Consider the following 12,653-nt stretch of genomic DNA (forward strand, 5'->3'; position numbering starts at 1 on the left):
ATCCTGTATAACCCTAAGAATGAATCACCAATGAATACTTTTATGGTGCAACTGTTGATCATAATTAATCAATAAAGTCTCCCACCTAGCCAAAAACAACCAAAAAAAAAAAAAAAACCAAGATGGAAAATAATATAAGCTAGTGATTGTGAAACAAGAAGGAATTCAAGATATGTAAATATCTTGAATGTTAATACCCAAAGGCAATGATTATAAGAGGATATCTGAACCTACCCATATTATTGAATACCTCTTAAAATTATGTACCCCTGACTTCATGGGTACCTGAGACTTTGGCCTGCTCCCAAGAAAGTACTTGAGCCATAGTCTTTTATAGCAGAAAAGCAAAGAAAGACACTTCCAAGTGGGTATCTGTACTCCAATTTGCCAATAGAACTTCTCCTCTGTGACTATTTATATTTTTAATTCTCAATCAAGCCTAAAAAAAAAAAAAAATCAATTCTCATCTTTTTGACATTCCTGAGTGATTTAAAAGTTGCAGGATGTGAATACTAACATATCTGAAATGCTTATAAATAATCATCTTTTGGATAAAGGTAATAGCACACAGCCTTCTAAGGACTTGTTTTGGTTTCAGGGCTTTGAAAAGAAAAGACTCTGGACCAGTAGGTCTTTCCACACCATTTTCTCAGGTTTACTTGACTATGAACCTTAGTCTGGTAAGGCCCAGTACCTCTTCCTCATCAGTTTTATTCGGCAACATGGTGACAACATGGTTTCAAGGATAATTTCCAATTACACCAGATCTGTCAATTTTGAGTCATTGAGACTATACAAAATTGGATTTGCCTTCTTTTCAAGTTTCACATTCATCACATAATCGGGATATGAAGCTTCCCATACAGAGGAGGTAGCATCCAAAGGAAGGAATGCGCTTAAATAATACACACTACCCAATTTTACAGCTGTTCTTTTATATTCAAATGATATTAAGCACACTGTCATGTTAAATTGAAAACATTTTAGATCTAAAAATATACTGTTGAAACAAATGACATAGTGAGAAACAAGGCCAAAATCTATTTTTATAAAATATAGTCTATAATTTCAGATAAAAAATGCTACATACAACCATACTTAGATATCTTCTAAATTATAATCTGAGATTTATATTTTTTAAAAGTTTTCTCCAGTGAATTTCAAATTAGTATTTTTAGAGTTTAAATCTCTATACTGAATCTTTATGTTTCTCTTTAAAACTGGAACTGAGCAAAAATGTAATTCTAAAACAAGATTCCTGACTTCAAAGAAATGTGTCTTCAGATAACCTTTCTCCTTAAAACATTAGAACCAATTCCCTTAAAACTATACTTCCTCTTTTTGACTGAGCATTAAGTAGAAAAACTCATGATTTGGACTTCATTTTTATTTTCTTCTGGTTTTTGTATCCCTTCATGCTATTTTGACATCACCATTACATTTTATCAAACCTTCTCTCAAAACAAGTTGCTCATTGTATGTTGCTCTCAAGTATGTTATTGAAATATAACCTAAAGGAAGAGATTAAGCTTCTTGCTTCAATTTCCCTTATGTACCAGTGATAATTTCAACCATAACAGTTGCCAGATTTGTATTTTTTATTCTGGATTCCTAATTATATAGGACAATTGAGGGTAATTCAAGAGTGTTTCAGAATCACATACTGCCAAGATTCTGGAAAATGTCTTTTGCAAAACAGAATGTTAATGCTCTGAGGACTCTATTATATCTGCACCAACACGTTCTGAATGAGAAGGTAAAGGGCTAGGTCCATCATAACTAATACTGTAATGCCACTATGTGCTGACACTGTCAGTCAACAAATACTGAGAACCTATTTTGTTTCAATTTTTAGTTACATAGGTTTGTATGTTGTAAATTTCCAAAGATAACTGGTATAAACTCAGGAGGATCAGTTTGATATATATTTAAGTGTATGGTCTTGTACAGATCTTATGAAAGTACTGCAGACCATGAATCTCTGTATCTAAATGATTAGAGGAAATAATGTTAGAATTGTCTAAAATGAATCTAATTCAATAGATGCTTTAATTCTTAAATATCTCTTTATTTTAAACTGAACTATTGTAGGGAGCTATAAATAAGATCAACTTTTGGTCTGTTTCACAAAATAGCAAGTTTTATCCTGTTATCATGCTTGATGCTTTAAAAACTCTTGACCTTATCCTCATCTGCAATGAAATATTTTGGTATGTTAATTTCTTTCTGGCTAACTCAGTAGTAGCCAGTTGTAGTAACCAGCACGTGCACACACAAAGATGACAATAAAATAAAAAGGCCCAATAAAGAGTGTGTTAATAAAGTTCATTACAGAGAGGTGGCCCAGAAGGAAAGCCATGACTCCCTTTTCCATTTTATAAAACAGAGCACAAGTAGTATTTTGCAAGGCTACAAATTTGTACCATTTTTTGGTAGAAGTAGGATATTCGTTCTTTCTTTCTTTCCCTTTTCTTTCTTTTTTTCATAAGCATCTACAAACTCTAAAGGTAGGCAAATAAGAACTATGAGACCAGTGAATTACTTTAAGCTACTTCTGCTATGCTAATCAGGTGAGAGAAATCTGGGTTTCATATTAGGAGCCCTTCTAAATGGTTTAATTCCTTTTCAGCTACCATTAGCTGTCAGCTTCACCGTGGATATTGTCCATGTGCACTTTGAGGTAGTCATTCCTTGTAAACTTCTTATGGCAAAACTGGCATTCTGCCAGTGGACGATTGGGATTGTGAGTCATCTTGTGTCGGATCAGCATTTTCTTTAGGCTAAAAGCCAAGTCACAAACCTAGAAAAGACCCAAAGATACCAATCACATTATGCTGAAAAACCTGAAGATATGCCAATTTATCATTTATACAATATACATTATGCATCGTCCTATTATCAAGTATGTACTGATGGGCACAAACACAAAAATTGCTTGAAATAAATGGAATTTAACATCCCAACTAAAGGGTAAAGAAAATTAATTACAGTTCCCAAAAGCTGTTTGCATTTAATGTGTGTGTTCTTTATACCCTAGCCACCCTCCCTCCCCCTCTGCTACTGTATTTAAATATGTCTAGAAATACAACTCCTTAGGAACAATGTTTTTCTTCCCATGATGGAGTGTATTGACAATTTCATATTAAACCTGTTAAACAAAAAGCCTAATGGCCCAGAGGGCACCGCTCCATATGACATAAATAGCATAAGACATGTCTTACCAGTGATCCCTTCGATTTAGTCCCATTTATGAAGTAAAAGGTTAACACTGCTTTAAGCACCCTAAGTGGAAGTTTTTTACCCACAACTCTAATTCTTGATTTCTTATTATATACACTCATTTAACTAAGTCATCTAACATGTTTATTTCATATAAGCTCTGCCGCATTGCCACCTGGCCCAACAGACATTAACATTCCAATAAAAATATTAAATTACCACAGAAGATGTAAGGTCTTCCTGCGTCAGTACTTTCCCACTTCTCCTGAGGTAGCTTCCTCTTACTGATTCCTCAGGGAAGCCTATATGTTCTGTCTGCCAGAAGTCCTCTGTTAATTGCTTTCATAGTAGTTTTTACTTTCCCCTTTTAACACTTACTCTGAATGTAATTACTTATTAGGTGATTTTTTTTTTAAATTGCCTCCTTACTGGTCTAAGAAACATTAGGGCAAGAGTAGTTATTCCATAAATATTTGTTGACTTAAAGAAAGAATGGTAGACAAGATGTTAGATGATAGGTAAAAGTCTTATGAGCAATGTAAGTACATCAAAGGCTGTGGAATAATTCCAGAGATCGAAGCAGGTAACTATAGAGATTATGTTCAAATAAAAGAAACTCTAAGTTTTCAAACGGCCTTATAAGTATCATCAAAATTTGTTATCATAAATAACACAGAATTATAATGAATCCCCTCTTTTCTATTTCCCTGGTTCCTTCTCTAAGCCCCACGTAATGAACAATTAATGAACAATAGATACCAAATTCTTCACTGGCTTCCCACTGAAAGTAGATTCAAAATAAATTCCTTACCATGGTGAAAAGGCACATCAATTTGCTCTCCAACTTCACTTGCATCCCTTCTTTCTCATGATGCTCCAGCTCCACATGTCTTCTTACCTAATACCCAGACTCAGTTCCTTCCCACAGGCCACGATTTATACTGTTCCCTGAGCCTGGAATGTTCTCTTCCCTGTGGCTGACTCCTTCTCATCTTTTAGGTTACTTAGAGTTACTTTCTCAGAGAATTCTTCTATAAGTATTCTTTTATGCCTCACCCTTCTCCTTTTTAAAACTGTTCTCAGTCTTTATGACAGAATGCAATTAGGTATTTATTCAGGTTTATTTGTTCAATGTCTATACCCCACAGGAATGTGAGTTCTGTGAGCAGAGGGGACATAGTGTCTAGTTCACTGCCTCAATTCAATGTCTGGCACAGGGACTAGGTTGAAGGGCTAACATCAGCTTTCATTATGTGCTAGGAACTACTCTTTGCAATTTATAAACAGTAACTTGTGATATCCTCACCTCACCCTTTTAGGCAGATATTAGTACTATGAACCTCATTTTACAGAAGGAAACTGACACAGTCACTTCAGTGTCTCAAGCTGGTTGCCCAAGGTCACAGAACTAGGAAGTGGTTTCCAGGATTTAAACCCACGCAGTCTGAGTTCAGAGTTTTTACAACCCCAAGGACAGACTATTATTAAAGGCTAGAACTTCAAACAAAGATATGTGAGCTGACTGTACTTTTTCCATTTGCCTGGCTGACACCATTTTTAAGAAATAAAAACCTTTTTGAAAAAATAAAGGAGGTTCTCAGTTCAGCCCACCAGTGTATTGTGAGGGATATAAGTCAAGTTCACTTACATGGTCACCATGGGAAAATTACAGCAGCAGCAAGCTGAAGAAATGGAAAGAAAGTTGAGCAAGATCCTGAAGTCATTGATAACGGCTCTGAATTAAGGAATTCTAGAAGCTCCACATAGGAGCTGTGATGAGAACAACCCAATGGATTTTTGAATGAGGGCCAGGTAGAGGATTAAGTGTCAGCAGAGAGTAGCTGATGTCACAGTTGTGAAAGTGACTACCTACACATTAAAAGCTATGTTTTCATGAACTTAAATGTAGTCATTAAGAGACTTCAAACTGATGTTCTGTATAAATCAAATGCAAGGACATTCATGGTCATTTTAAAGTTATGGGAAAGCATGAAAGAATTCAAATAGTGCAACAGGGATGCTTCCTTTTCTTTATTTCCACTTTAAGTTCTTAGCCAACCCATCCACCTACTCCAAATTAGTATTAATTCACCTGCCAAAGAATAGGAAAATATTTATTCTTTCTCTAGGCTGGCAATAAACTAATTTTGTTTTAAAATGAAGTGAAACAACACATTTATCTAAGTATCTTGAGAGATAATATTAGAATTCTATACAAACATCTTCAGTTAACATTTATCAATAGCATACAATGTGCCTTGCCACTTCAGTTAGAAACAGAATGACAATGAGTACTCTGTCCTGCCCTGTGGAATCCATAGTCTTAGTCTTAAAGAGAAATATTTTTTGATGCCATGAACATACTGCTAGGAGAAGGAACAGAAGAGAGGACAATCAAGTCTTCCTGGATGTATGGACGTTGTCATGTTGTAAGGTGGGGAATGATATCCCAGGGAGAAGGAAGAGAACAAGCAAAGGTACAGGGGAGTAAGAAGCACGGCCTAGGTAGGGAGGTGAAAACATTTCACTAAGGCTGAAGAAATAGATTATTGGAGCAACAAACTGACATAAATAAGTAGGAGAAAAAAACCTGAAAAAGAAGTTAGAGTTGAAGGCTGGAGCCAAACTCTGGAGATCCTGGTAATCATAATAAGACACTGGAAAGATCTTCTCCAAGTTGTGGGGATTCATTAAAGGATTCTGAATAGAGACTAAAACGAAAATATCATTTAGTCACCAAGCTCAGAGTATGACACTGGAGTCAGCATGGCCAGTACTGTGATTCTACTCTAAGTCAGAAATTACTTGGATATGAACTAAGATAGCACTTACTGTTACATTGATTCATGCTTTTAAAAATATTCACTAAACGTTTCTTTATATGCCAGGCAATGTTCTAGGCCTGGGGACACAGCAATGAACAAGAAAGAAAAAAGCTCTTTTGTCATGGAACTTATATAATAGATGATAAATAATTAAACCAACAAATATGTAATATTTCACGTAGATGTAAGTGTCATGAAGGTGAAGAAGAATAGGGTGTGAGGGGTGCCTGGGTGGCTCAGTGGGTTAAGGCCTCTGCCTTCGGCTCGGGTCATGATCCCAGCGTCCTGGGATCGAGCCCCACATCAGGCTCTCTGCTCAGCGGGAAGCCTGCTTTCTCCTCTCTCTCTGCCTACTTGTGATTTCTGTCTGTCAAATAAATAAAAAATCTTAAAAAAAAAAAAAAGAATATGGTGTGAGGGTTAAGAAAGTAATGGAAATAAGGAAGAGAAGAATTTTACCAGAGAATTGAAATAAGTACAGGAGAAGGTTATAAAGATACCTGAGAAAGGTATCCCAGTCCAGGGAAGGAGCCAGAAAGAAAGAAAGAAAGAAAGGGGCCCTATTCATTGAAATATACTTAGTGTGTCTGAAAAACAGCAAGGAAGTGCTGTGGCCAGGGTGAGGTGGATGGTGGTGGTGAAGTCAGAGAGGTAGGGGCAGAAGGGCAGGGGTGCAGATCTGTAGGGACTTTCAGACCATGGCAGAATTTGGTTTTCACTCTAAATGGGAAGGACAGTCACTGGAGGGTTTGAGCAAAGGAATGAAATATAATGCATATGCAATCTATATCTAAAATATATAAAATCTGAATCAGGTTCTAGAAAGATCACTCTGGGTCGCAAGCTTAGGACAGACTGGGAGGAGCAAAGATCAAAGACAGATAAATTAAAGAACAACTGCATTACTGTAGGAGACTAAGATGTAGCTGGGGAGATGTCAAAAGTGTTCAGATTCTCAACTTACTTTATTTGTTTTTTCTCAACTTACTTTAAATGTACATCCAATCAGATTTGCTAGTGGATTGGAGGTCAGAGGTGTGAAAAAGAGAAGAGTGAAAGTGGCAATGAAAATTTAAAGAAGGTAATAAGTTTGAGAAATACATAGAGGGAAAGACTGTCAGGAGTTACTGGGACTGAATGGGAGAGCTAGTTGGGTTTGGGCCCTAGAATCCTGACTTGGCCAGTTACAAGTGGTAGAGAAGAGGTAAGTCACTCAACCTCAGTGAGCCTCATTTGCTTCACAGAGGTGGAAATAATACCTGGGTACTTCTGGGGTACAGGGCAGATCAGTAAGAATATATATAAACTGGATCACTGTGTCTTTCTCACAATAGAAGCTCAACTAGACGATGCTATTGGTCACGGCTTAGGGAAAAAATGTCTGGCACAAGCCTCAGAGCTTTGGTTTGGGTTATATGGAGATGGTGGGGCCCTCAGAAAGATGTACAGGTAAAGAGAACATGTTGAGTGACTGAGAAGGCTGGGAGATACTGATTTCAGTCTGGAATATAGGAGAGATGTCTTCCAGGCAGCTTCAAAGTATCTGCCTAGAGTTCGGAAGAGAAACCCAGGCAGGAGAAAGAGAGATTTGGAAGTCCTCACCATAGGGATAGTAGCAAAGATACTAGAAGCTCAATATCTGTGGCACACTGGGGGAGCTGCACAGCATGGAATGACTGCATCTAAGGGGCTAGTGTTGATGAGTGAAGTGGCATTTGAGCAATATTATAAAGAACTGAGGTCAACATATATCAGTTTTTTCTTTACAGTTTTGCTCAAATGCCACTCAAATGTCATACGTATGTGTGTTTTGTGTGTGTGTTTGTAAATGCCAGTCAGGAAGTGTGAACAAGAAATAAAGAGGACTTTCCAGGAGGAGGAAGTGGTGCATGATACCATAGGGACAAGGGACAGAGATGCAGAACAGCGTCACTGCTTCAGGTGACTCAAGAGTTCCTACAAATAAAATGCAGACTACTGACAGATAAGAGATTATTAAAATTTTAGTAGTAAGAACTGACAAAAACCAGAATAACTTTTCAGTCACGTAAGAAGGTGGATTTTACCCTATGGGTTGTGAGACACTGTCACAGAGAAGCACATGATTAGGTTTACTTTGAGACAATCACACTGGGACATAAAAAGGATTTTAAGAGAATACTATGAACTGTATGCCAACGAGTTAGATAACTCAGATGAAATGAACAAGTTCCTAGAAGAACACAAATAATCAAAACTGATTCAAGAAACAGAAAAACTCCAGAGACCAGTAACAAGTAAAGAGATTGTATAAAAAAACAAATAAACAAACAAACAAAAAAACCAACCCACCAAACAAGAAAAAAACTTCCCAAAAAGAAAAGTCTAGGACAGTTTCACAGATAAATTCCACCAAAAATATAAAGATGGATTAGCACTAATCCCCTCAAATTCTCCCGAATAACAAAGAAGAGGGAGTACTTCCTAATCTATTCTATGAGGCCAGCATTACCTTAATACCAAAGCCAGGCAAAAATATTACAAGAAAAGAAAACTATAGGCCAATATCCCTTTTGAATATAGATGCAAAAATCTTCAAACAAACAAAAAACAAAAAAAGAAAAACTCTAACAGGCCAAATTCAAAGTCATGACCAAATAGATTTATCCAGACCACAACGGTTGATCAACATAAGAAAATCAAACAATGTAATACACCGCATTAACAGAACAAAAGATAAAAAGAATATCATCTCCATTGATGAAGGAAAGCCTTTGACAAAATCCAACACCCTGTCTTGATAAAAATACTGAAAACTAGTTAAGAAGGGAGCTTCCTCAACATAATAAAGGGCATTTATAAAAAATTCACAGCCAACATCACATCGAATGGTGAAAAACTAGAAACTAATGCAAAAGAATGGACCCCTACTTTACACTACATTCAAAAATTAAACAGATCAAAGACCTAAATGTAAGAGCTAAAACTATCAAACTCTTAGAAAAAACAGGAGAGTAAATCTTTATGACCTTGAAATTGACAAGTCTTAGATCTGTCAAAAGCAAGCTCAAAAGCTTGCTGAGAAAAGGAAAAAGGAAAATGTTGAGAAAAAGGAAAAAAAATAAATTAATTAATTGGATTTCAACATTGAAAAAAATTTTTTTAAGATTTTATTTTTTTTTTAAAGTAATCTCTGCATCCAACGTAGGGCTCAAACTTATAAGCGCCAGATAAAGAGTTGCACGCTCTACCGACTAAGCCAGCCAGGCACCCCCAACATTGAAAAGTTTTGTGCATCAAAGGATATTATTAAAAAAGTGAAAAGATAACTTACGGAATGTAAGAAGATGTCTAGTATCTAGAAAATACAAAGAACACTTACACTCAGCAACAAAAAGACAAAAAACAAAATTTTAAAATGGGAAGAAGTCTTGAATAGATATTTCTCCAGAGAAGATACAAATGCCAACAAACAAGTATATAGAAAGATGCTCAATATTATTAATCCTTTAGGAAATTTAAATCAAAGCACAATGAGATATCACTTCACATGCCCTAAGGAGACTATAATTAAAAAAAAAACAGAAAATTACAAGTGTTGACAAAGATGTGGAAAAACTGGTATTCTCAGGCATTGCTAATGGGAATGTAAAATGGTGTAGCTACTATGAAAAACAATACAGAAGTTCCTTGAAAAATTGAACAGAATCACCATTTGACACAGCAATTCTACTCCTAGGTATATGCCCCAGAGGATTTAAAACAGGTACTTAAATACCTGTAGGCACATGTTCTTCTCAGAGCAATTCACAACAGCCAAAAGGGAGAAACAACCCAAATGTGCATCAATTATAAATAAACAAATTGTGGTATATACATACAATGGAAAATCATTCAGGGAGTGATGTACTGATACAAGCTACAATGTAGATAAACCCTGAAAACATTACGCTAAGTAAAAGAAGTCAGTCACAAAGGTCACATCCTGTGTGATTCATTTACATGAAATATCCATAACAGGTCATCTATTCAAATGAAAGAAGATTGGTATTTGTCAGGATCTGTGGAAAGTAGGGAATATCTCCTTAGTGGGTATGGAATTTTATTTCAGGACATTGATGTCTGGGCATGAGATAGAGGTGATGATGGCACAACATTGTTAATGTACTCAAGGCCAATGAGTTGTTCACTTTAAAATTATTGATTTTATGTTACGTGAATTTTATCTCAATTTAAAAAAAATTATGTTGGCTGGGTGGAGAACACAGGGAGGGTGCAGGCTATGTACTGCTAGTGGGACTGGAAACTGAGAGGAAGTAATAGATCTGAGTATTATTTAGGAAAAAGAAAGACGGGGAATGGGTGAGAAAGGATGACTTCTATCCAAAATTAGTAGGTTAAGAGGGTAAGATTTTGGAACAAAGACAGCCTCTACTGAGCAGGCTGCATTTCAGGGAGGTTCTGGAGGCCCTCAATCTCTATTCAGTGGACCAGTTTGAGCCACAAATAAGAACCAGAGACTTTTGAAAAAAGGATAGAAATAGATGAGATAGAAGTAAATTGAAAAAATAATGCTTGTAACATTACAGTTGTTGTTGCTGTTTTTTAAATAACATCATGGTCCAGTTTACCTCAGGAAGTAGTCGACAAAAATATTGAGCATAAAATGAAAGTTGAGTTGAATGTGATGCTAAGAAGGTGTCTGTACACAGTTAATATTTAATTTCTATGTCCCATCAGTTATTTGTGTAGCTGTACAATTAGGTAATCTAAACAGGTTTTGCCTATATGAAAAGGTTTCCAATAAAAGCACTAATGAATTAAACTAATTGAAATTATGAAGCTGGGGCTGTAATTCCAGTTCAGGATAGAGCTACATGTGTAAATTTCTTTCTTTGCAAGTATTTCTTGCCTTACAGAAGTTCACTGTTCATACAGGTATTTTTATGAGTAGGCCCACCGGGAGTACATTGTTGCCTTAACCTTACCACCAGAGTTTCATGGACGGACAAGGAAAACATCTTGCGTTTGTGAATTTCCTTTCATGTGGACTGCTTACACCGTACTTTATCCGTTGGGATATGCTAATGGGACGAAGTCCTTGAGTTTCCCTCCACATTTAAAGAGAATTCTCTACTGTGCAATTTCACACACTACAACTTTAATGTTTCTTCTTCTGCTGAGAGAAGCTCTTCTTGCTATTTTTGTGTTAGAAATAAGCATCCAAGTGTTTTCCCTAAAGCCTGTGTCAATCTTCTGTTGACTGTCAATCTTATACAGAATTGTGACACTGTTTATTGAGAAACCAATTTTTTCCCTTAATTAGTTAACGCTCAGATTCATTTTACTGATGGTGGTAGTATTTTTCCTTTCATAAATAGTGTAAACAACTGTGTTTATAATTTCATTTCAATTCAAATGTCATTAGCAGAAAATCTAAACAATTAGCAATATTATTGAAACAAGTAGTTTGTTCATGTTTTAGAAATTGATGGTTAGGCTGTAACAAAATAAATAGTATCTATGACCAGTTGAATCTCTGATTTAAGTATCATGAACCTATCAAAACTCTGGGTAGACACATGAAAGCTGCCTTGAATCATCACACACTTATATCTTGAAAGAACAACTCAACTACATTAAAAAAGGATGCAAGCGTGCCTTAAAGAAAATCAGTTTATTTGCTGCCAGCAAACTAGGATGAACAAAACAACTCCATAGTGGTTACATGGATATTATGCAATTAAAACATACCAGCAGTGCAAGATCTCAACAGAAAGAGCAGCCTGCAAAACATACACACACACACTCACACATAAACACATCATGTGCAGACACACACACACACACATACACACACACACTCTTCCAGCACATCTGTTACTGGAGGACACTGGGGAAAGAAAAGAGAAACCAAACTCACGTCACACTGAAAAGGCTTTTCTCCAGTGTGCGTCCTCTTGTGCTCATCCAGGCCTCGCTTCTGGCTGAAGGCTTTGCTGCACTCTGAGCACTTGTATGGCTTCTCCTGCAGTCAATGGAAAGAGATCGCCATGAATCTGAGTGAACTTAGAGCCTTCCCTACTAAGGTATGCTGGCAGTGGTGTGGTATTTTATCTAGTTCTGTAGGGTGCCACAGCAAATCCAGAGGGGTACCATGAGTTATTTTAAATGCTCGTGAGGAATAGCACCACTCCACCTCTGCTGGACAAACCGTACTATATGTATATGAATGAATATTATGCAGCCATCAAAAATGAAGTCTTGCCATTTGCAATGATTCAGATGGAACTGGAGGGTATTATGGTAAGTGAAATCAGTCAATAAGAGAAAAGACAATCATCATATGATCTCACGGATATCAGGAATTTGAGAAACAAGACAGAGGATCATAGGGGAAGGGAGGGAAAAATGAAACAAGACAAAACCAGAGAGGGAGACAAACCATAAAAAACTCTTATTCTCAGAATTCCCCCATATTTTCTTACATGTTTTAGATTGATGATTCCCCCCCCCCCCGTATTATCAAAGAAGTTATGAGCACTATTTCTCTTAGTGGTTATCCTTAACAATTCTACCATATACATTTAACACAATTTAAAATTTATCCTACTGAATAACAAGTCCTGA

At 36.4% G+C, this 12,653-nt stretch overlaps 1 protein-coding gene across 1 annotated transcript in view; it reads right to left on the reverse strand.

The window, feature by feature from the left end:
- Positions 1 to 1,611: 1,611 nt before the first annotated feature.
- The window catches only part of PRDM5 (PR/SET domain 5), a 213,540-nt gene continuing 202,498 nt past the window's right edge, over positions 1,612 to 12,653 (reverse strand). The window contains exons 15-16 of the mRNA XM_080797672.1: positions 11,947 to 12,051; positions 1,612 to 2,800 (exon numbers count right to left, since the gene is read on the reverse strand). Of these exons, the coding sequence (XP_080653798.1) occupies positions 2,636 to 2,800; positions 11,947 to 12,051 (270 nt within the window). The 3' untranslated portion in view covers positions 1,612 to 2,635. The remainder of the gene's footprint in view (positions 2,801 to 11,946; positions 12,052 to 12,653) is intronic.

The sequence above is a fragment of the Martes martes genome, assembly GCF_963455335.1.
Source record: "Martes martes genome assembly, chromosome: 2".
Classification (NCBI taxonomy): Eukaryota; Metazoa; Chordata; class Mammalia; order Carnivora; family Mustelidae; genus Martes; species Martes martes.